The sequence below is a fragment of the Myotis daubentonii genome, chromosome 5 (genome assembly GCF_963259705.1).
Source record: "Myotis daubentonii chromosome 5, mMyoDau2.1, whole genome shotgun sequence".
Classification (NCBI taxonomy): Eukaryota; Metazoa; Chordata; class Mammalia; order Chiroptera; family Vespertilionidae; genus Myotis; species Myotis daubentonii.
This window is the reverse complement of record NC_081844.1, coordinates 55,253,868-55,276,463: the sequence shown is the minus strand read 5'-3', so window position 1 is coordinate 55,276,463 and position 22,596 is coordinate 55,253,868. Positions and strand designations below refer to the sequence as shown.

Here is a 22,596-nt window from a genome sequence, read left to right as displayed (position 1 = left end):
TTTTTCAGATGAAGAAACTGAAACTGAGAAGATAATATATGAGTCACCCAAGGTTTTAATGCTAGTAATTGTCAGAACCAGGGTTTTGAACTCAAAAGGCTATGCTCATTGTAACAGGCATGCTGCTTCTTAACAGGTGGGGTAGTCAACCTTCCCCCATCCAAATCATTAAATGTGTTTTGTAATCCATTAGCTCCAGATTAATGGGCATAACTGCCCCCTCAATTTAACAAATAATATCCTTACAGCCAAACTACATCCTTACCTCCATCATCGTGGACTCCCAACTTATTTTAAAAAGAAGAAAATAAAGATGACCAGATTTAATTAGTGGCAACTAATTAAAATCTTTGTGCAAAAACACATGGAGAGGGGATGACTGCAACACACAAAGGAGGCTAAAACCATTTTTTACGCATGGCGTAGGCATTTAAAGGAGGTGGGAGGTTTTCCCATTCTTTCAAAAGACACTCTGCCTCCATTTCACAGGAAAAACCTGTAGCAAGAGGATGATCTGTCAGGTTCCTATTTTATCCAGAGACAGGAAAACACTCAAAAGGAGGAAAATACCCAGGCCAAGTACTAGACAAACAATGATTTAGAGATAAGTGTTCTCAGTGAGAGACAGCGCTGCTCTGGGAATTAAGACACAGGAACATTCCAACTCAGTCACCATCTGGAAGCCTTTCTCTGTGCTGCAGTTACCTTATTCTTAACAAGGAAGTAATGAATTATTTAGGATACTGGAGGCCCGATGCACAAAAATTTGTGTACTCGGGGGTTCCTCAGCCTGGCCTATGCCCTCTTGCAGTGTGGGACCCCTCGGAGGATGTCCACCCCATTGGGGACCCTCACTCCATGGAGGTTTGGCCAGCCTGGGTGATGGGCTGATGGCTGTTTTCAGGCTGGCCACACCCCCTTTAGGGTGGGGGGTCCCCACTGGGGTGCCTGACCAGTCTGGTAAGGGGCTGAGGGCCGTTTTCAGGCTGGCCAAGCACCCTGGTGACGTAAACTCCCAGCCTCTCCTTTTTTTATTTATTTACTAGGGGCCCGGTGCACGAAATTCGTGCACTGGGTGTGTGTGTGGGGGGAGTGTCCCTCAGCCCAGCCTGCCCCCTCTCACATACTGGGAGCCCTCAGGCGTTGACCCCCATCACCCTCCAATCGCAGGATCGGCCCCTTGCCCAGGCCTGACGCCTCTGGCCTAGGCGTCCGGCCCGGCCAGCGGGGACCCACAGCTGCAGCGGCCCCGCGATCGTGGGCTTCGCTTTAGGCCCAGGCAAGGGGCCCCTAGCTCCTGGGACTGCCAGCTTCGACCGTGCCCAGCTCCCATCGCTGGCTCCACCCCTACTTCCTGCTATCACTGGCCAGGGTGGAAAAGGCACCTGATTCTCCGATCATGGCTGGGGGGCAGGGTAGAGGTGGCCCCAGGGCCGCCTTTGCCCTGCCCCCCAGCTCTTAGCTCCCCCCTGGGTTTCCGATCACTGTCAGTGGCAGGGGGCTACTTCCTGCTTTCCCTTTCGCCTCCCTGCATTGTGCCTACATATGCAAATTAACCGCCATCTTGTTGACAGTTAACTGCCAATCTTGGCAGCTAATTTGCATATAGCCCTGATTAGCCAATGAAAAGGGTATCGTCGTACACCAATTACCATTTTTCTCTTTTATTAGTGTTGATTTTTATTCTGGGATTTATTTACCTTCTATAATTGAAGCTTTGTTGCTTTCAGTGGAGCTCAGAGCTGGGCCGCAGCAGGCGGGGAAGCTTGACTTCCTCCATCACTGGAGCAAGCAAGCCTCCTGATCACTCCCTGCTTCATGGCTGCCGGCCGCCATCTTGGTTGGGTTAATTTGCATATAGTCACTCTGATTGGCTGGTGGGCGTGGCTCAAGGGGTAGTGAAAGTACGGTCAATTTGCATGTTTGTCTTTTATTAGTATAGGATGATATTGTTGTGACAAACAATTACAGGTACAAAGTAGTAACAATATGCAAGGAGAGAGGAGACAGCTGACTGGCAGGAAGGGACATAGGAATTATCCAGAGTGGGTATGTGGGGAGATGGAGATTTCCAATTTCAAACAATGTGGTCAGCAGAAGTCTCAAAGAGAAAAGTAAAGAGGGGAGGCATGCAGATATCTGGGAAAAGAACATCCTAGTCAGAAGGAACAGGTCCCCAGGGGAAGGAGCTGACAGGTTCAAACAAGAGCCAGGGGTTTTGCACCACGAAGCTGTTCCTTCCTTCACTTGTCCATTCCAAGTTCTTCCGACACCGAAAGTCTTACTTTTCTTCCTCCACGGCATATATGCATTGCTTGATAATTGTAATGATAAAATTCTTGGGAAATAACTCTCTGGAAACTGGCACTTCAGTTCTCTCATATATAGTTTCTGGGGCTTTGTCAGGATAATAAGTTAAAGGTGCTTCCTCAATATACTCGTTTCAGGATTTCATAACTATTAGTCCAATTTATAAGGGTGCTGACTGAAGTAATATACTTCCTATATATAATGGGATAATATGCTCTCTATGATAGACATATATAACTTCATTTGCTATCAGTTTTAATTCCTTTCCTACCATATCTTTACCAGAGGCACCAGAGGATATTATAATTATTCTGAGTTTTAGTCTCCCTCTATTCTATCTACTTAAAGACATTGTTAAAAAGAAATAAAATCCAAATTTACTGTACTAATTGTCTAAAGAATTGTAAAAAAAAAAAAAAACCAACTTGCTTTTAAATGTCCTAGACTACAAATGATAATAAATGGCTGATCACACATACTTTCAAAGCAGACATTGATAAAAGAGCATGTATTATCCCCAGGCTCTTGGAGAGCAAATAAAGAAGGCATAGAAGTGCTTACATTTTCCTGGTTTGGCTGGAATTCGAATCACAGTGGGCTTTCTGGTGGGTGCTGGTTGAACTGCTGGTTCTTTTGTTGGTTCTGTCTTTATGGGGACCTGGAAGGGATCTAATGAAAAACACAGTTTATTTTGAATGTTTTAGTTAACATGGACTCAAACAAAAAATCTCATTCATAATTAAAGAGTCATATTTTTCATGCCCCAGGGAAAACTATTCATGGATAAACAAAATCTCAGTTTGTAGAGACAAAAACAAAGTCGGAGCTCATGAAAGGAAATAACTTGATGCTCTGTAAATAATTCATATGGCTTTTCTTCCTCTCTGATGAGAGGGATCCAGGACAATCTTGAATTATGTAGAAGCTATCTTTCATGGGAGTGCAATCATTTCCTAAGTGTCTGCCTGAAAATGAGGGGCAAGTGAACCGAAGAGCCAATTTTCCCTTAATGTGAAGCCTCCCAGGCCCCCAGGAAGAAAAGACCTCCGCTCCCCACACGCCTGTGCCTGTGGAAAACTTACCCACATGCCTAGCACATGGTGGGTGCTCAGCAGAGTCTTAGATTTTAATACTTTAGTAAAATGACACTTCAGTAAAATGAAAAAGAAAAAACGTTTTATCCTGAAAATAAGACATCCCCTTTCAAATATATCATTTCGGGGTAAGGATACATGACTTGGCATTTCTCTATCTTAACTGATTCATTTAAAATAAATAGTATATGCCCTGGCTGGTGTAGCTCAGTGGATGGAGTATCAGCCCAGCACCTAAGGGTTGTGGGTTCGATTCCTGGTCAAGGGCACGTACTTGTGTTACAGGTTCAATCCCCTGCACCTGATGGTGTGCATGCAGGAGGCATCCAATCTCTCTCTCTCTCTCTCTCTCTCTCTCTCTCTCTCTCTCTCATCTATCTATCTCTCGCTTTCTTTCTCTCTGTCCCTCCCTGCTCCTATCTCTAAAAATCAATGGAAAAAATATCCTTGGGTGAAGATTACCAAAGATAAATAAATAGGCAGTATATGCTTAGAAAAAGTATTTTTTTTAAAAAAACATAACCACTGAACTTTTTTCCTGAATATTCTTTTTTTCTTTAATGTCAATGTTCTTTTCAGTAGTTTGGAAAAATGAATAAAATTTTTTGAAGATGAGAAATCTAAAAATAACTAGATTAGCAAATATAAAATAAAATGCTGTATAACTGATACTCTACACTACACACAGGATCTCATGAGGCCATCTCTGCCTCTATTTAACAAGAGGCAGAATTAGTATAAGCTGTAATTCTGCACCTGCTCTATGAATATTTGCCTTAGGGAGACACTCCCTGTAAAACAATGCACCCCAGAGCTCCTGTGATGAACAGGACTCATGTTCTGCCCATTATGAGCTGCAGTTCAAGAAGCACCTTTTGCTGACCAGCTCTTTGCAGGATATGCGAAGAGCTCAGCTCAGAATAAGAAGGCCCTTCAGCTCCCTGACACTTCTCCTTGCCTTCCACCCAGTTCGCAGGCAATCCTACCATCCTATACCCTCCAAGGGTATCACTCACTTGCTCACCTATGTATGTCTGCCATGTGCCAGTAACAGCGCTGGGTGGGGAGATACAAGAGTAAAGTACAATCCTATTTTAAGTTTATTATCTACCACCTAAGAAGGGCCTCCAAATGGTATGCTAGGTAAAATTATTATTAGATTACTGAGGAAAAAAAAATTAGATGACCCCTCTGTGAAACCCTGTCTATCAGTTCACAAATGAGGCGAGTCTTGTCTAAGTTCAAAAAAACCAACTCAAGATTATCAAAACATCAAACTTTTGAAAAAGGCTCTTGTAACAATATAACTTTCTTTCACTGTAACCTATGTCCCCACAAAATAAACAAAGGTCCTTCTTTTGGTCCTAACCAAATTCTTTAATCCTTACTTTGTTATAGCATTATTTTCTACTTCAAAAGTAATATTTATTGTAAAAATGGGAAACATATGACAGAAAATCTCCTGTAATCCTATTCCTCTGGGAGTAATTATTATCTAAGATGTGGTGTATCTATAATTTTTTTTCTATAGTACATGTATTATTATCTAGGTATTTTGCAAAACAAAAACAGGATAATTTTATATCCATTTCTTTGTAGTTTGCTTTTCTACTTTTCTTATTCAGTATTGGTTGGGTGCCTGCTACACATCAAACAAGCTAGATGCTGGGAATACTTCAGTGAACAAAGCAAAGAACTTTGCCCTCATGGTACTTTTACTGCAGCAAGGAGATGGAAACAGTAAACAATAAATAGAATAGATAAGTAGTTCATGGGGTATATTGGAAGGCAAGAGGTACTACTGAAAAAGGAAAAAGTAGAGCAAGGTGAGGCACTTCAGGTGTGGGCAGAGGGACACAGATTGTAGCATGAAACAGGAGGGTGAAGTTGGGGAGGGTGCCATGACTGTCTTTCCAACAACTGGATTTTACATATTCTAATAGTTCTTCCAACTTGAGTAATATACATTGGTCTTTAAGAAACAGCAGTACCACTGGATAAAAAGAGGTAGATACCCCTGTATTAATGCCTGCTATTGCAAATATTACCTAAATCTGAACTCTCTGAATAGTTCATTTATTCTGAGTAACCCTAGCTAAAACAAAAGAATTTGAAGAGCCCATGTAATCTTGGCATTTTATTCAAATACAAAAACACAGTATCTTTCCTCTGTGTGTATTTTTCCTTTCTGTTCTTCTTTCTCCCCTGCCTTTGCCTCTGCTCTGCCAACATGACCCTGTTGGCACCCAGTGAGCTCTAAGGAGCCACCTTCCTCCCCCAGCTGCTGTAGGCTTGACTGTCCAGGAACTTGTCCATCCTCCCTCTACCAATCTTGGTTGTAATATCCCATTCCCTCAGGGCTCTGTTGTCTGCTGTGCCAGTAACAGTGCTGGGTGGGGAGATATAAGAGTAAAGTACAATCCTATTTTAAGTTTATTATCTACCACCTAAGAAAGGCCCCCAGGGAAAAGGACTGAAAAAAATCAAGAGAAGGGTTAAGGCTGATAATTGTTCATGGTGTTTTACCTTTCAAGTGGCATTTCTTCTCTAAAGGCTGCTTTTGGTACCTGTAATCTGCTGGTTATTAACACAGTGGAATCTTGGTTCTAGAACTTAATTTGTTCCAGAAGTCTGTTCGAGAACTGATTTTCGAAAAGCTAATCATTTTTTTTTCACTTCTCTATATATAAAAGCCTAAGCGACCGAACAACCGAATGAGCGGTTGACCAGTCGCTATGATGCGCACTGACCACCAGGGGACAGATGCTCAATGCACAGGATTGGGCTCCCTCCTGTCTGGATTAGGCCTGTGAGGATTGGGCCAAAACCAGCTATCCAACATCCCACGAGGGGTCTTGTATTGCGAGAGGGCGCAGGCTAGGCTGAGGAACCCCACCAGTGCATGAATCCGTGCACCGGGCCTCTAGTTAGAAACAAAGTAAATTGAGTTAATCCATTCTAGGCCCCCAAATGATTCCATTTTAATCTTTCCAAATTGCCTGTGACCCTTGTTTCATGAGCACTTTCACATCCTTAGCAACATCAGCACTCTTGATGGCTCCTTTATGTTTTAAAATTGTGCTAATCGCCCAGTTGTGGTGGCTCAGTGGATCAAGTGTCTTCCCATGGACCAAGAGGTCCCAGGTTCTATTGGCTCCAGGTTCTATTCCCAGTCAGGCAGGTTGAGGGCTCAATCCCCAGTAGGGGGCATGCAAGAGGCAATGGATCAGTTGTTCTCTCTCATTGATGTTTCTATCTCTCCCTTTCCCTTCCTCTATGAAAATTAATAAAAATATATTTTTTTAAAATCATGCTAATCATCGATTTTGCCATGCCATACTTGGTAGCTAGATCACACACACGAACACCTCTATCATACTTTGCAATTATTTCTTTTAAAAGCTTTATCATTGTTCACTTTGCTGCTATCATTAACCTTCTCAGGACCTATGGTGAATTACTGTATATATTTAATAATAAACAGCAACAAAAGCAAAAAACCACAAAAATATTCACAGCACAATTTCCTGATATGTTAACAATGTGAGGTTTAGCAGTAAACTGACTCATACTCGCTCATTATCTCTTTTGTCACCTGAGAGATGCATGACTGATCGTAAGGTATCAGCATGAAAGGCCTGTTGGGTCAAGAAGTTTTGTTCAATAACCAAGATGTTTTTCTGTGAACAACTTGGTTGAGAACTGAATTGTTTGAGATAAGGGATGTTTGGGAATAGGACTGTATAGGTTTTTAGTTGATGATTTGGGGGGAGATGTGTGGAGGGAAAAGCATGGAATAACTTCATTTGTTTCCCAACTCATACCAAATTCTGGGCCAGTATACCACCTACACACAGTCTCTCAAATTCCAGGAGTGAGGGCATTGAACAAGGGGGCAGGAGAAGGAGAAAAGAGGCAATCACTGCCCTTACCGGACGAGACACAGGGGGCACCCAAATGTGCTTGATTTTGGAGGACTAATGCCCCACCCCAAGTCCCACACACTGCAGTAGATCTCACTATTGCATTAAAGGGGTCCAGGCATTATTTTTAAACCTAAAGGATTTAAATTTAAGTAGCAACGATGCAACTTCAATACAAAGTATTCAAAGTCTCCTAGCCATCCACTCTGTCTCTTTTTTGTATTTATTTTTACTTCAAAGAGGAAGGGAGAGGGAAGGAGGGAGGGAGGGAGGGAGGGAGGGAGGGAGGGAGAGAGAGAGAGAGAGAGAGAGAGAGAGAGAGAGAGAGAGAGAGAGAGAGAGAGAGAAAGATCAATAATGAGAGAGAATCATCAATCAACTGCCCTCTGCATGGCCCCAACTAGGGATCAATCCTGCAACTTGGGCATGTGCCCTGACCGGGAATTGAAGCATGACCTCTCGGTTCATAAGTCAATGCTAAACCACTGAGCCACACTGGCTAGGCTGGTCTTTTATTTTTAATATCATTAGCTGCTCTTTAAGAATTAGCACTCAGATAACTGGTAATTATTCTACTATACATGCCTTTTTCATAAAGTGGAGCAAGGAAGCCTTAGTGTTCCAGCCCTGCGGGCTGTTTGGCAGGAGTGGGCTTGTTTAATGATCTACTTCAGCTGTGCTCACTGAGTCATTGAGCTTGGCATCTGCCTCTTTGTCTGCATACTGTCCTGGGCTGTAATCCAGACCAGGTGTGCAGATTCTGGAGGGGACAAGCAGCGTCACTTCAATGAGAAGGTGGAGCCAGAGGCCTGTTTTTCAACTTGATGATGGTGTGCAAGTCTCTCTCTAGTTACCCAGTATGAAGTTTACTCTTTATCTTCTTTTCTTTTCTTTTTTCTTTTCCCCTTCCCTTTTCTTTTTTTCTTTCCTTCTTTCCTCTCTTCCTTTTCTTTTCTTTCTTTTTATTTATTGTCTAAAGTTTTACATAAGTCTCCTTTTTCCCCAATTGACACCTCCCCCCTCCCCCGTCCCCGCCATTCCCACCGCGGGAAAGTCCCCACCGCCCCAGTGTCTGTGTCCACTGGTTATGCTAATATGCATGCATACAATTCCTTTGGCTGCTCTCTTACCCTACCCTTCCCCTGCCATTTGTCTCTGGATCTATTTTTGTTCATCAAATTATGTTGATCATTATATGCTACATATGAGATGTGATATTTATCTTTCTCCAACTGGCTTGCTTTGCTTAGCATAATGCTCTCCAGTTCTATCCATGCTGTTGCAAATGGTAAAAAGTTCCTTCTTTTTTATAGTGGTGTAGTATTCCATTGTGTAGATGTACCACAGTTTTTTAATCCACTCATCTGCTGATGGGCACTTAGGCTGTTTCCAAATCTTAGCTATTGTAAATTGTGCTGTTATGAACATAGGGTTGCATGTATCCTTTCTAATTGGTGTTTCTAGTTTCTTTGGATACAGTCCTAGAAATTGGATTACTGGGTCAAAAGGGAGCTCCATTTTTAACTTTTTAAGGAAACTCCATACTGTCTTCCACAGTGGCTGCACCAGTCTGCATTCCAACCAGTGCAGGAGGGTTCCTTTTTCTCCACATCCCCGCCAGCACTTGTTGTTTGTTGATTTGTTGATGATAGCCATTCTGATAGGTATGAGATGGTACAGATTTGATGTATGAGATTGTTGTTTTGATTTGCATCTCTCGGATGATTAGTGCCTTTAAGCATGTATTCATATGTCTCTCGGCCTTCTGTATGTCCTCTTTTGAAAAGTGTCTGTTTAGATCCTTTGTGCATTTTTTAAATTGGATCGTTTATCTTCCTTTTGTTAAGTTGTATGAGTTCCCTGTAAATGTTGGAGATTAAACCCTTATCTGAAATATCATTGGCAAAAATGTTCTCCCATGCAGTGGGCTTTCTTGTTGTTTAGTTGGTTTCTTTTGCTGTGCAAAACCTTTTTATTTTGATGTAGTCCCATTTGTTTATTTTCTCCTTAGTCTCCACTGGCCTAGGAGCTGTGTCTGTAAAGATATTGCTATGGCATATGTCTACCATTTTGCTGCTTATGGAGTCTTGTAGGATTTTTATAGTTTCCCATCTTACATTAAGTCTTTTATCCATTTTGAGTTTGTTTTTGTGCATGGTGTAAGTTGGTGATCTAGTTTCATTTTTTTTTGCATGTATCTGACTAATTTTCCCAACACCCTGTATTGAAGAGACAGTCTTGACTCCATTGTATGCGCTTTCCTCCTTTGTCAAATATTAATTGAGCATAATGGTTTGGGTTGATTTATGGGTTCTCTGTTCTGTTCCATTGGTCTATATGTCTGTTCTTGTGCCAGTACCAGGCAGTTTTCAGAACTGTGGCTTGGTAATATAGCTTGATATCTGGTATTGTGATCCCTCCAACATTATTCTTCTCAGGATTGCTGTGACCATTCAGGGTCTTTTCTTTTTTTATTCCAGATGAATTTTTGGAGAGTTTGTTCTAGATCTTTGAAATATGCTGTTGGTATTTTAATGGGGATTGCATTGAATCTATAGATTGCTTTGGGTAGTATGGACATTTTAATGATGCTGGTTCTACCAATCCATGAACATGGTATATTCTTCCATTTGTTCATGTCGTCCTCTATCTCTTTTTTCAATGTCCTGTAGTTTTTTGAATACAGGTCTTTTATCTCCTTAGTTAAGTTTATTCCTAGGTATCTTAATTTTTTTTGCACAATGGTAAATGGGATTTTTTTTTTCATGTCTCTTCCTGTGAATTCATTATTGATGTATAGAAAAGCCATAGAATTCTGGGTGTTAATTTTGTATCCTGCTAAATTGCTGAATTCATTTATTAGGTCTAGTTTTTGATGGAGTCTTTGGGGTTTTTCTATGTATAATGTCATGTCATCTGCAAATAAGGACAGTTTTACTTCTTTCCCAATTTGGATGCCTTTTATTTCTTCTTCTTGTCTGATGGCTATGGCTACCACTTCCAGTACTATATTGAACAGGAGTGGTGAAAGGGGGCATCCCTGTCTTGTTCCCATTATCAGGGGAAATGAGTTTAGTTTTTGCTCATTGAGTATATTAGCTGTAGGTCTGTCATATAAGGCTTTTATTATATTGAGATATGATCCCTCTATTCCCAGTTTGCTGAGTTTTTTACCAAGAAAGCATGTTGGATTTTGTCAAATGCTTTTTCTGCATCCATTGATGATTATGTGTTTTTTGTCTCTCAGTTTGTTTATGTGATGTTCACACTTATTGATTTGTAAATATTGTACCATCCTTGCATCCCCGGAATAAATCCCACTTGGTCATGGTGTATGATCTTTCTAATGTAATGTTGATCTGATTTGCTAGAATTTTGTTGAGGATTTTAGCATTTATATTCATCAAGGATATTGGCCTGTAGCTTTCTTTTTTTGTGGTGTCTTTATCTGGTTTTGCAATTAAGGTAATGCTGCCTTCATAGAAAGAGTTCCATTAGAAAGGTGCCTTCCTCTTGAATTTTTTGGAATAGTCTGAGGAGGATAGGTTTTAGTTCTTCTTTGAATGCTTGGTAGAACTCCCCTGTAAAGCCATCTGGACCAGGGATTTTGTTTGCTGGAATATTTTTTATCATTGTTTCAATTTCTTCGGTAGTTATCGGCCTATTCAGGTTTTTTGATTCTTCCTGATTGAGTTTTTGGAGCTTGTATTTTTCTAAGAATATGTCCATTTCATCTAGGTTGTCCATTTTGTTGGAATAGAGTTGTTCATAGTATTTTTTCATAATCGTTTGCATTTCTGTGGGATCGGTTATTTCGCCTCTTTCATTTCTGATTTTGTTTATTTGGGTCCTCTCTCTTTGCTTCTTGGTGAGCCTGGCTAGAGGTTCATTAATATTATTTATCTTTTCAAAGAACAAGCTCTTGGTTTTATTGATCTTTATTATTTTTTGTCTCTATGTCGTTTATTTCTGCTCTGATCTTTATTATTTCCTTCCTTCTGCTTACGCTGGGCTTTTCTTGTTGCTCTCTTTCTAACTCTTTGAATTGTAGAGTTAGGTAACTTATTACCATTTTTTCTTGTTTTTTGACATAGGCCTGTAGAGCTATGAACTTCCCTCTCAAGACCGCTTTCACTGTGTCCTATAGATTTTTGATTGTTGTGTTTTCATTGTCGTTTATTGCTATGATGGTTTTTATTTCTTCTTTGATCTCTTTGGTAACCCAATCATTGTTTAATAGCATGCTATTTAGCCTCCAGGTGTTTGACTTTTTTCACTGTTTTTATTGTAGTTGATTTCTTATTTTATGCCATTGTGATCTGAGAAGATGCTTGATATGATTTCTATCTTCTTGAATTTGAAGAGACTTTGCCTGTGTTCCAATATGTGGTCTATCTTTGAAAATGACCCATGTGCACTTGAGAATGTATATTCTGTGGTTTTGGTGTGAAATGTTCTGAAGATGTCAATTAATTCCATCTGCTCTAGTGAGTCATTTAGGATTGGTGTTTCTTTGCTGATTTTTTGTTTAAAAGGATTTATCCAGTGGTGTTAGTGGGGTATTAAAGTCCCCTACTGTGACTATATTGCTGTCAATCTCTCCCTTTTCCAGAAGCTTTTTTTATGTATTTGGGTGCTCCAGTATTGGGTGCATATATGTTTTACCAGAGTTATATCTTCTTGTTGAATTGCTCCCTTTAGTATTATGAAGTGGCCTTCCTTATCTCCTGTTATGGCCTTCACTTTGAGGTCTAATTTGTCAGATATAAATATTGCTACCCCAGCTTTTTATAAATTTCCATTCACCTGAAAAAACTTTTTCCATCCCTTCACCATTAGTTTATGTGAGTCCTTTGTTCCAAGGTGGGTCTCCTATAGACAGCTGATATATGGGTCATGTTTTCTTATCCAATCAGCTACCCTATGTCTTTTGATTGGGGCATTTAATCCACTTACATTTAAAGTTATTATTGATAGGTACTTGTTTGTCACCATTTTTATTCTTTATGCCTGTGTTCCTTCTTCCCTTCCTATTTCTTCTTTTTACAGCAGTCCCTTTAACATTTCTTGCATTGCTGGTTTGGTGGTAATAAACTCCCTTAGTCCTTTATTGTCTGTGAAGCTCCTGATTTCACCCTCAACTCTGATTGATAGCCTTGATGGGTACAGTATTCTGGGATTCAGATCCTTGCTTTGCATGACTTTGTATATTTCATTCCATTCCCTTCTGGCTTGATGTGTTTCTGTTGAGAAATCAGTCGATAGTCTGATGGGAGATTCCTTGTAGGTAACTTTCTATCTCTCTCTGGCAGCCTTTAAGATTCTTACTTTGTCGTTGGTGTTTGCCAACTTAATTATAATGTGTCTTGATGTTGGTATTTTTGGGTTCATCTAGTATGGGACTCTGTGAGTTTCTTGGACTTGTGTGAGTTTTTTCTTCTTCCCAATATCAGGGAAGTTTTCTGTCATTATTTCTTCAAACAGGTTTTCTATTCCTTGCTCAGTTTCCTCTCCTTCTGGGACCCCTATTATTCGAATGTTGTTTCATTTCATGGTGTCCCAAAGTTCCCTTAGGCTCTCCTGTTTTTTAAGCTTTTTTTCCAGTTGTTGCTCTGCTTGGGTATTTTTTCCTACCTTGTCTTCTGGTTCACTGATGCAGTCCTCCACTTCTTCTAGACTACTGTTGATGCTTTCTATTGTGTTACTGCAGTGATGTCATTTTTCATTTCTTCTTGCTACTTTGTCATTTCCTCTTGGTTCTTACAAATACTGTTGTTTGTCTTCCATCCTTTTCAGTGTCTTTATGACCAATGCTCTGAAATTTTTCTCTGACATATTGCTTGCCTCCATTTTGTTTACTTCCCTTTCCAGTGATTTCTCCTTTTCTTTCATATGGAGGCTGTTTCTTTGTCTTCTCATGTTTGCTCCTCTCAGGGTGTCTGGTTATGTAGCTCTGCCTCTCCTGCATTGACTTAAAGGCACAAAATACAACACGACAAGACACAACACATAGGGCACCAAACACAAATGTATTCATGATACCAATATCCCCAAATAAAGGTGACCACCAGAGAAAAGAGAACTAGGGAAGAGAAGAGAGTGCAAAAATGATATTGAGAAAAGTAAAAAGTGTAAGAGAGAAAAGAAAGAGAAGAAAAAAGAAGGGGGAAAATATATGTATATGGGGAGAAAACTCAAAATAAACCCAACGGCTAATCCAAAAAATGCAAACAACAAACAACAACTAATCCAAAAAATGAAAACAACAAACACCCAGCTGAATCTGAGGCAGAGCTCTCTCTAGGCAATCTCTGACCTTTCCGTACACGGATTGCCTCACTAGCAGTGTTTAATTCATCAATTCCAGGTGGGTGTTGTTCAATTCAGCTGTTCCTTCTACCTGCTCTGTGAGAAGGTGCAGGGCTTGTCCATGTTTTCGGGGGTGCTTTGTCTTCCCCTGGACAAACTTTTTAGGCACCCGTGGCCAGGGAGGCTGGAGTCTCAGTGGTTGTGGGTTCACAGCTAAGGCAGCTGGTCCCTGGGAGATGTGGTTGTTGGGTCCCAGGAGGTATCTGAAGTCTCCCCAGTTGAAGGTAAGGCTGTGTTTCTGATCACAGCCGCTCTACCCTTCAAGATGGCGTGGTCTCTGGGGCAGAACCAGCCACTGCAGGAGAGATTTCAGCAGTAGTAAAGGCTGCCCGGCCAGGGGAGCCTGGTTTGCCAGTCCCCAACAGTGCTGTGGAATATAGCTGACACACACTCATAAATACAGACACTCCCCGCATATCTACACACTCTTCTTTCGCTCTCTCACTCACACATTATCTTGCAGCCTGTCCCGTCGGCCGCCATCTTGGATCCTTCTACTCTTTATCTCTTTTCATGAGAGGGCACCTCCCTCTCCCCCAAAATGTTAGTGGACAACATATTGAGCAAAGATAGCATTCATGTTTGGGGACTCCAAGCACTGCCAGGTAGGAAACTGGATCAGTGGTACTATTAAAATGTTGAAAGTTCAAAACTTGGAGGTATCACGCTACCTGATATTGAATTATATGACAAGATTATGGTAATCAAAGCAGCATGGTAATGGCATAAAAATAGATACAAAGATCAATGGAACAGAACAGAAAGTCCAGAAATAAATCCACACCTATATGGAGAATTAATGTAACAATGGAGGCAAAGATCTAACCATTATGCTGTAAACATGAAACTAATATAATATTGAATATAAACTGTAATTGAAAAAAAAATTTTAATGTTTAAAGTTCATAACCTTTTGCCAGTAGTCTCACTTGTGGAAATTTATTCCTCAGAAACAAAAGCACTAGTAGAAATGAACATGTTTTTTAGGAGACTTTACTGCAGCATTTTTTGTTGTGGCAAAAAGAAAAAAAAATTCTCCAAATTTGAAAACAAATAAAACAACCTGCTTGTCCATCAATAGGGGAAAAAATGTTGAATCAACTGTGATGCACTCAGGCAGGTATAAGGACACAAGGAGTTAGACTTACATCTACTGGTCTGAAGAGAAGTCCATAAATCTCATTGTTAAATGAAAAAAAGCAAGCTACTGAGTAATAGGTATAATACATTAAAATTTTTTATAAAAAGCTGGGAAAAGCACATGCATATATAAATATATATGTTCATAAGCTTTGGTTTGGAATGTCTAAAGGCACATATAACATTGCTCCCACTGGTTAGTCTGGGGATTTGGATTGACTTAGAGGGAGACTAATTTGTATATTTCATTAAATGTTTATATTGCTTGAGTTGTTACAGCAAATATATGTCATTTTGTAACTTCAAAAAATCCAATAAAATAAATTCGCTATCAAGAAAAAAAGTTGTAACACCCCTCTCAAACAAACAAAGTAAAAACCATTTAAAAATAAGGGGAAAAAAGCAAAAACTCTTGTCCCTTTTGTTGCTTTTTCAAGGCAATAATGGCCATAAAATTTTCCACAAAGTAACTAGAAAAATAAAAATTCTGTATTTCTTTTTCTCCTTAATGTTCCAGAAGTGCTCTTACTGCAGCTTTGCCGAATTATCCCCATGTGTAGAGTTGGCCTGTTGTCTCACCCTGCTCCTGCACCATCTAAATGTATAGGCACCTGTGGCTGATGAGGTGCTGTTTGTTCCTAGGCTGTTCTGTTCTTGGTGTGGAAAAAAAGCGATCATGTTTGGTTGATGGCAAATATTTGAGAATAAAAACATCTCAAGTTTTCCAGCTGAGAAGTAAACTTGGCACCACAGAATTACTTATTTACAAACACTTTTAAAGTACTTACTCTGTGCTCGAGGTTATTCTGGTTCCCTTGAGTTAGGTACAAGTATTATCCCCATTTTACAGATGAAGTAACAGACGTACAGAAATCACCCAATAGAGAAGTAGCAGAGCCAAGCTTCAAACCCAGGAATCTGCTTAGAGTTAGTATCAGTTGGGGTTCTCCAGAGAAACAGAACCAATCAGGATTGGTTTATGTGATTATGGGGGCTGGCAAGTTTGATATGTATAGGGCAGGCAGGCAGGAAGTGATACTGAGGTCTTAAGACAGAATTTCTTCTTCCCCAGGGAAACCTCAGTTTTCCTCTTAAGCCTTTCAACCCGGTTGGATGAGGCCTATCCACATTATCAAGGAAGTCTACTGATCGTAGATGTTCACCACATCTACAAAATACATTCACAACAACACTTGCAGATGAGTGTTTGAATAACTGGGTACTATAGCTTAGTTTTGATGCACAAAAACGAAACATCATGGGGCTCATACTTTTACATGTTGGGTCTAAGATTTATAATAAACTAAAGATAATTTAGTAATGGGCTACCCCATTACAAAATAGTGCTCCTCACCTAATTAAAATAGAGATTAAAATAGAATTTGAATCTCTTTTTCAATTCAAGTAGCTTCTAGGACAAAATATTGCTTTAAGTAACTGTTCAATAGATAATATTGAAAGAACGAGCAACTGAATTATTTAGGTGATATTTTATAAGACTTTCCAGGCATTAAGACCTCTGGCTCCCCTTTTAAATTTAAAATCATTTTGCTCAAGTGACATACAGGTTTTATGAATGAAAAATGGAGAATATCTGCATAAAAATTCTCTTTTTGATACTATTCCTCAGTGATCCTATTTGATAGGAAATAATGCAGATATATATTTTTGAATTTGTCTAAATTAGACAGACTTAGTTCATAATAACTAGCTCTTACTTGTAACCTTGAAAAATATAACTCCTTTTTCAAAGGAAAAAGAAGATTTGCAAGCTAATCACATTCTCAGAGTTCTGTGATCCAGAAAGGGTTAAGAACCGCAGTGCCACAAGTCTCTCCATCACAGACTGTTTGCTCTGGCTTCTCCAGAAAAAACACAAAGCATCTCCAAAAGAATCTTTCATCTAAATCTCAGGAAGGCCAATGGCATTTTTCTCTACTTTTATTTGCAGTGTTATTCTGCCCTCCTTCTAGCCCCTCACACACATAACCAGTTATTCTCCACCTGCCAAACTAGCAAGCGGCTTTACACCTGTATCCGCATGCTTTTCATTACCGGATAAAGAAAAACATTGATGATAATGTAGTTTTCTGCCCATTACCTGTCTCTAATAACATGCTTGTCATCATAATTAGTTTCACCATCCTTGGCTTGCTTTTCTGTCATTTCTTTCCCTTGAGTTCTGTTAATACCAGAAATTGACTGCTACACTATTATTCTGGTCTGTGTAATGGGGCTGACAGCAGAAATATTCTGCCTTTTTGACAACTGGATATGATTGGTAAAGGTGTGAAGAGGAACTGCTAATACTTCTCAGCTCTATTATATTAACCTGGAAGGCATTCTACCCATGAAATGAATCCAATATTAAACTGCCTGTTTTATGAGTTTTTCTTTAATAAATTTTCTAATCTTTACAATGTTTTCATAGTTTCAGTATTTTCTGATCTCTATTTCCTGAGATTAATATGGCAACTTCATTATATGAAAACCTGTTTTATTAGATTTTCTTTATTTTTCAGAAAAGAGAAAGAGAAGGAAAGACATATTTGTGAGTTTCTCGCCTTTATCCTGTGTTCCTCTCCCAGTTTCTGGCTGATGCTAGGATGATTAAGCAAGGTTTCGCAGAGACATAATCCAAAGACAGTGCTATTGATATGCCATCAAAAAGTCACAAAGTCCAAAAAAAAAAAAAAAAGTCACAAAGTCCAAATAAAAATAAATAAATAAATCCTCTACATGTTGAGGAATTCAGAGATGATCCTGGAGGGCAATAAGCGAAGAAGTCACAGGTCCAATGTACACTCTAGAAATATTGCTTGGGTAGCCATAAGATGGACGATGCTGCATTTGTGGAAGGAGGAGAGACTCAGTTCAGGAGGCCACTGCAGTGATTGGGGCATAAAGGCCTAGGACAGGGCAGTAGCAGGAGGGATGGAAATGAGAGGAAGATTCAATCACTATTCAGAAGGTAATGCAGCAGGAGTTGGTAACTAATTGGATGTGAAGGGCAAGAAATAACAACAACTACCACTTAATGAGCACTTCACATGTTTCAGATCATAGTTAGGGCTTTCCCTCATAATCACATGTATCCTTGAAATACCTTGAGGAGTATTATTATCATGTTTTATAGATGAGGAAACCAAGGCATTGTGGGATTAAGTAAATTGTCCAAGGTCATATGCCAATTAAGTGGTAGACCCAGACCAGTCTGACTCCAAGTTCAAACAACTAGCCACTGTGTGACAGGAAGACTCAAGGATATCTCTAGGATTCTCTAGGGGAGGCTGGGAGTCTGACAGTATCACTAAGTGAGGAGCAGAATATAGGAAGAGGTATTCAGTTCAGTAAAACTCCACAGTCAAGAGCAATGGCTAAAGTCAGGCAGGGCAAGCAAGTTACACATTTTGCTAAAAGACTGCCTCAATAATTAAACGTTGTGCAATGAAGTGGTAGAAACTATGAAACAGAAAAGGCTCAGGATGAAGCATGAGACTGCATTAATGTTGAATGTATGTTTTTGACCTTTGTTTTTTGAAGATGACTGTAATTATCTGTTTAATGACACAGAAATAGTCTCAGCAATTATTAACTAAGTGCCATCCCCACAGAATCTAGCAGGTTCTATAAAAGGAGGCATTTCTTTGGCCTACACAGCTTCTACCCCTTAAACAGCTTGCTGCTGTTGAATTTACCCATCCCTGTCCTACCTTGAACCTTGTAACACCAAAAAGGTTTAAATAAGAAAATGGTATAACCAAGACTTGAAAAGTTTTTAATGTATTGCTTAGTATCAGTGGTCGGCAAAATGCGGCTCGCGAGCCACATGTGGCTCTTTGGCCCCTTGAGTGTGGCTCTTCCACAAAATACCACGTGCAGGCACGCACATACAGTGCGATTGAAACTTTGTGGCCCATGCGCAGAAGTCGGTATTTTGTGGAAGAGCCACACTCTAGGGGCCAAAGAGCCGCATGTGGCTCACGAGCCACAGTTTACTGACCACTGGCCTAGTTTAAGGCTTCATGAAAATGTTGGGTAGCAACACAATATAGTGAAAAATAAACTAGACTTAGAATAAAAAGATTGAATGCACTGGCTGGGTAGGTCAGTTGGTTAGAACGTCAGCCTAATATACCAAGGTTGCAGATTCAATCCCTAGTCAGGGCACATACAAGAATCAACCAATAAATGAATAAATAAGTGGAACAACAAATTGATATCTTCCTTCCTTCCTTCCTTCCTTCCTTCCTTCCTTCCTTCCTTCCTTCCTTCCTTCCTTCCTCTCTCTCTCTCAATAAACTAAAAAAATATTTTTTTCTAGAATAAATAGATTGAGTATGAATTCTGCCTTGGAAAACTGTAGTTTTATGACACTAGGCAAATCACCCATGGATCTCTCTCAGCCTCATTTTAGTCATCTGAAAATTGAGGCTAATGATAGCTTACAGAGGATTTCTGTAAGTATTCAATTAAATAATAGATGTCAGGGTATTTAGTACAGGGTTTGGAACACTGCAGAAACTCAATATATTCCAACAGCTTCCCTTCTACTCCTTATGGGAAAGAGGCATGGTACATGTGTGTATGATAAATATTTAATAAATATGTATTTGTTATCATTTAAAATACACCTATGCTGTGCAGAAGCTGGTTTTGAATCAGAGTTTATACCACTGATGCATGTTAAAAATTTTTACAGATGACAACTAACCTTTTGAAAATACTATTAAGCTTATATGATCAAAAATTCTACCCAAATAAGTAAACAGCAGTAAAAAAAAATCTTATTAATGACAGGCAGAGCAGCTTAGTTTGACAAATCAGACATAAGCTTCACCATCACACCCTCTTGCTGAACAGTGTGAGGGGGAAAAAAAACACTCCTCTGCCTCTTGGGAAATTTAATTGTCCTGACCTTGGCAGGAAACTTATAACTATTATATTTATTTACAAAACAGCATTCTCAAGGGAAGAGTTTATATAAAGATTATGCGGGAAAAAATTGCAGCATATGGCTGGGTTCTCACTTCTTGCATTGGTCTTGCCAGAGTCCGCCCCAGGGCTGGCCCCTCTCCAGGCACTCCCAGCAGGGCTGGTTCAATCTCAGGAGCCCTTCCCGACCCACTGCATGACTTCCCGTGTATGGGAAGTTTCCCTGCTTCCTGCTCATGTTTGAATCTCCATCTGCCAGAGTAAGGGAGCCGGCCTCACATCTGGTTTGGTCCCTTGTCCCAGGCTTGGATAATAGTAATCAACGTGTGTGTCTCCCTCGTTCTCTGTCTCCATCTTCCCATTCCGTATTTTCCCTTTCCTCCCTCTTAACACATTTCGTACCACTCAGGAGTTTTCTCGTGTTTTGCGCGCCATCTCTTAAGGACCGCTCACGAGTGTTCTTGTTTTTCACACCCATGGAAAAAGGAGCGAATCTAGATACTTATGTAAATTTTGTTTGGTCCTTCTTCATAGAGGAAAATGTTTTACGCAGTACCATACGTTAAAAAAGTACTAGGAACTTTAATTGTTTAATTGTTTTTGTAAATAAAAATGTTATAATTATTGAAAAACAACACCTAAAGTGCATTATGATGATTTAAATAATGTGCAGTTTGCCCAAAAATGTGCAGTCCCTGGCGTGTCTTAGAGATTTCTATGCGGTACGCAATGTGTTAATTTCCATCTCCCACCCAGCTCCATGTTTTTTAATTTCTCTGTGTTTCTCCCTCTCTCTACACATACACATCTCAATAACCTATGTACTGGAAACTAAAACAGCAAGTGCCATTCAAGAGACCCTATGAATTTAGATTCCCCTCCACTTCTGACTTTTACTCACCCAGAGCCATCTCTGAACCAAGAGAGTCTTCAACCACATTCCCAGGTGGGATGGGTAAAACATCATCATCAAAGCTGATGAGGTCGATGTCCCCCAGAGGCTTGCTTTGCAGACCTGGGGCTGCGGGGTTGGCTGAGGCTCCTTCACCCAATGACCTGAATGCTTTGGCTTGTGATGCCACTGGGGGTCGGGGAGGAACAGTGACTGGTTTCAGCAAAGCAGCGGGGCAGCTGGGGTTTTCTGAGGAAACTGATTTCTTCGGCAGCAAAGGTCGAGGAGCAGGAGTTGGGACTCTCTTCCTGCCATCAGGGCTCTCAACCACAGGCCTTCCCCCCAGAGTCTCATGATTAACACTTCGTGTAAGGCCAGGGTTTGGTTTCTTTGGCAATTCAGGTTTGGTTACTGGGATGCTCCCTACTTCTTGCGGTGGAGAGTGTGGGGTGGGCCCTTCCCCTGAGGCCACCTTGCGTCTGTTTTCATGCCAGGAGTCCAGTTCTCCAGAAGCTCTGTTAGCAGCTGGTTTGGGAGCCACAGAGGGTTTCCCTGAGGGAACAGCAGGCCTCGGGGGGAGTGAGCGGGGAGCAATCTCTGGTTTCTTGGGCAGCTCAGAAGTTTCCGTATTTGTCTGACTATCCAATGCTTTGATCCTTGAAACAATGCTATTTTGGCTTCGTTCTGTGTTCATAATGTTCATCCCTGCCTGACTGTCCAAGTCGCTGGTATTGTCCAACAGAGACTGGGGTCGGCTTGGGGCTGACTCCTCTTCGGTGGCCGCTGAGCTGATTTTCTGGAGATTCTGCCCTTTAATGTGAGAATCTCTGGCTACTGGTCTGAGGTTGCTTTTTGATCTTGGTTTTGGCACTGGACATCTTGTAGCATTGGAGTTTTCTGGGCAAGTGTGTTCCTCAGAAAAGTCAAAGACTATTAAAGGTGCCACATTTGTGGGAAGATCACTGGCTGAGGCCCCTGGGGCAGGCTGAAGAGGTTTGAGAGGTGCCTGCAGTGCTGATAAGATCAAAAGGAACAAAAATAAGTTGCAACATTATAATTTAAAAGAAAAACATAATAGAAGATAAACAGATTTTTAAAGATATACATGTAGAATAGCAAGAGAATTTGGTTCTCTCAATTAGTAAAAAGTAATTCCCAAATCAATGTGGAAATGTTTATACTCAGCTTTCTGCATAGTGTTCAAATTATATTTATTCATATAAGAAACATTCATTTTGTAATAATTTAAAACACCGTTAAATTTCTGATTCTCAGTAGACTTATCACACAAATCATTTTTCTCTCGCTGTCAAAATTCTAATGATTCTTGCTTTACTTTTCCAAAGTAACTTATTTCTGTCTGTTTTCCTAATACAATGCATTTAAAAAGCCTAACAGGGCAAACACCTTTAGCATCCTATCAAGTTTACATTGCTAAATACAACATCCTTCTCGGTGGGAATAAAGGGCATCAGCAGTAATACCAACCGTGAGTTAAAGGATATTTTGTGTTATGAATTAGGGTGAGCCCAAGGAAATGGGGCTTTGGGTCCTGAGAATGAACTATTATAATCATAGCAAATCCAAATAAAGAAAGCACACATGATCACACTGACTGGGAAGCAGAGCTCAAAAAATTATGTATGAATTGAAAATTATTTTTAAGACTAGAGCCTACTGATTACTTTCCTAGAACCAGGTCAGAATTAGGGGAGACAAATTACTTGCATTACTTTGAGGCAGGTGGTTGTCTATTTCTTCTGAAAAGTCAGTCTGAGTTGCAGAAGTAATAGTGTGCCTTGGAGAGGCAGCAGCATTATTGTTATTTGTAGTATTAACTTGAACTTGGTTGATTTCTTTTATGACTTGTTCATAAGATGGTGGGAGCTACAAAATAAAGAATGAAAATGTTAGACATCTATGGTTGACAGCC

At 40.2% G+C, this 22,596-nt stretch overlaps 1 protein-coding gene across 9 annotated transcripts in view; it reads right to left on the bottom strand.

Moving 5' to 3' along the window:
- The window catches only part of SH3D19 (SH3 domain containing 19), a 186,178-nt gene that overhangs the window by 39,769 nt on the left and 123,813 nt on the right, over positions 1-22,596 (bottom strand). For 7 of the 9 annotated variants that reach the window (XM_059697862.1, XM_059697859.1, XM_059697857.1 and 4 more), the window contains 3 exons: positions 22,388-22,550; positions 20,673-21,677; positions 2,872-2,979 (listed from right to left, as the gene is read on the bottom strand). In XM_059697862.1, coding sequence (XP_059553845.1) covers positions 2,872-2,979; positions 20,673-21,677; positions 22,388-22,550 — 1,276 coding nt within the window. The remainder of the gene's footprint in view (positions 1-2,871; positions 2,980-20,672; positions 21,678-22,387; positions 22,551-22,596) is intronic. The other 2 variants (XM_059697858.1, XM_059697864.1) reach the window with 1 other exon arrangement.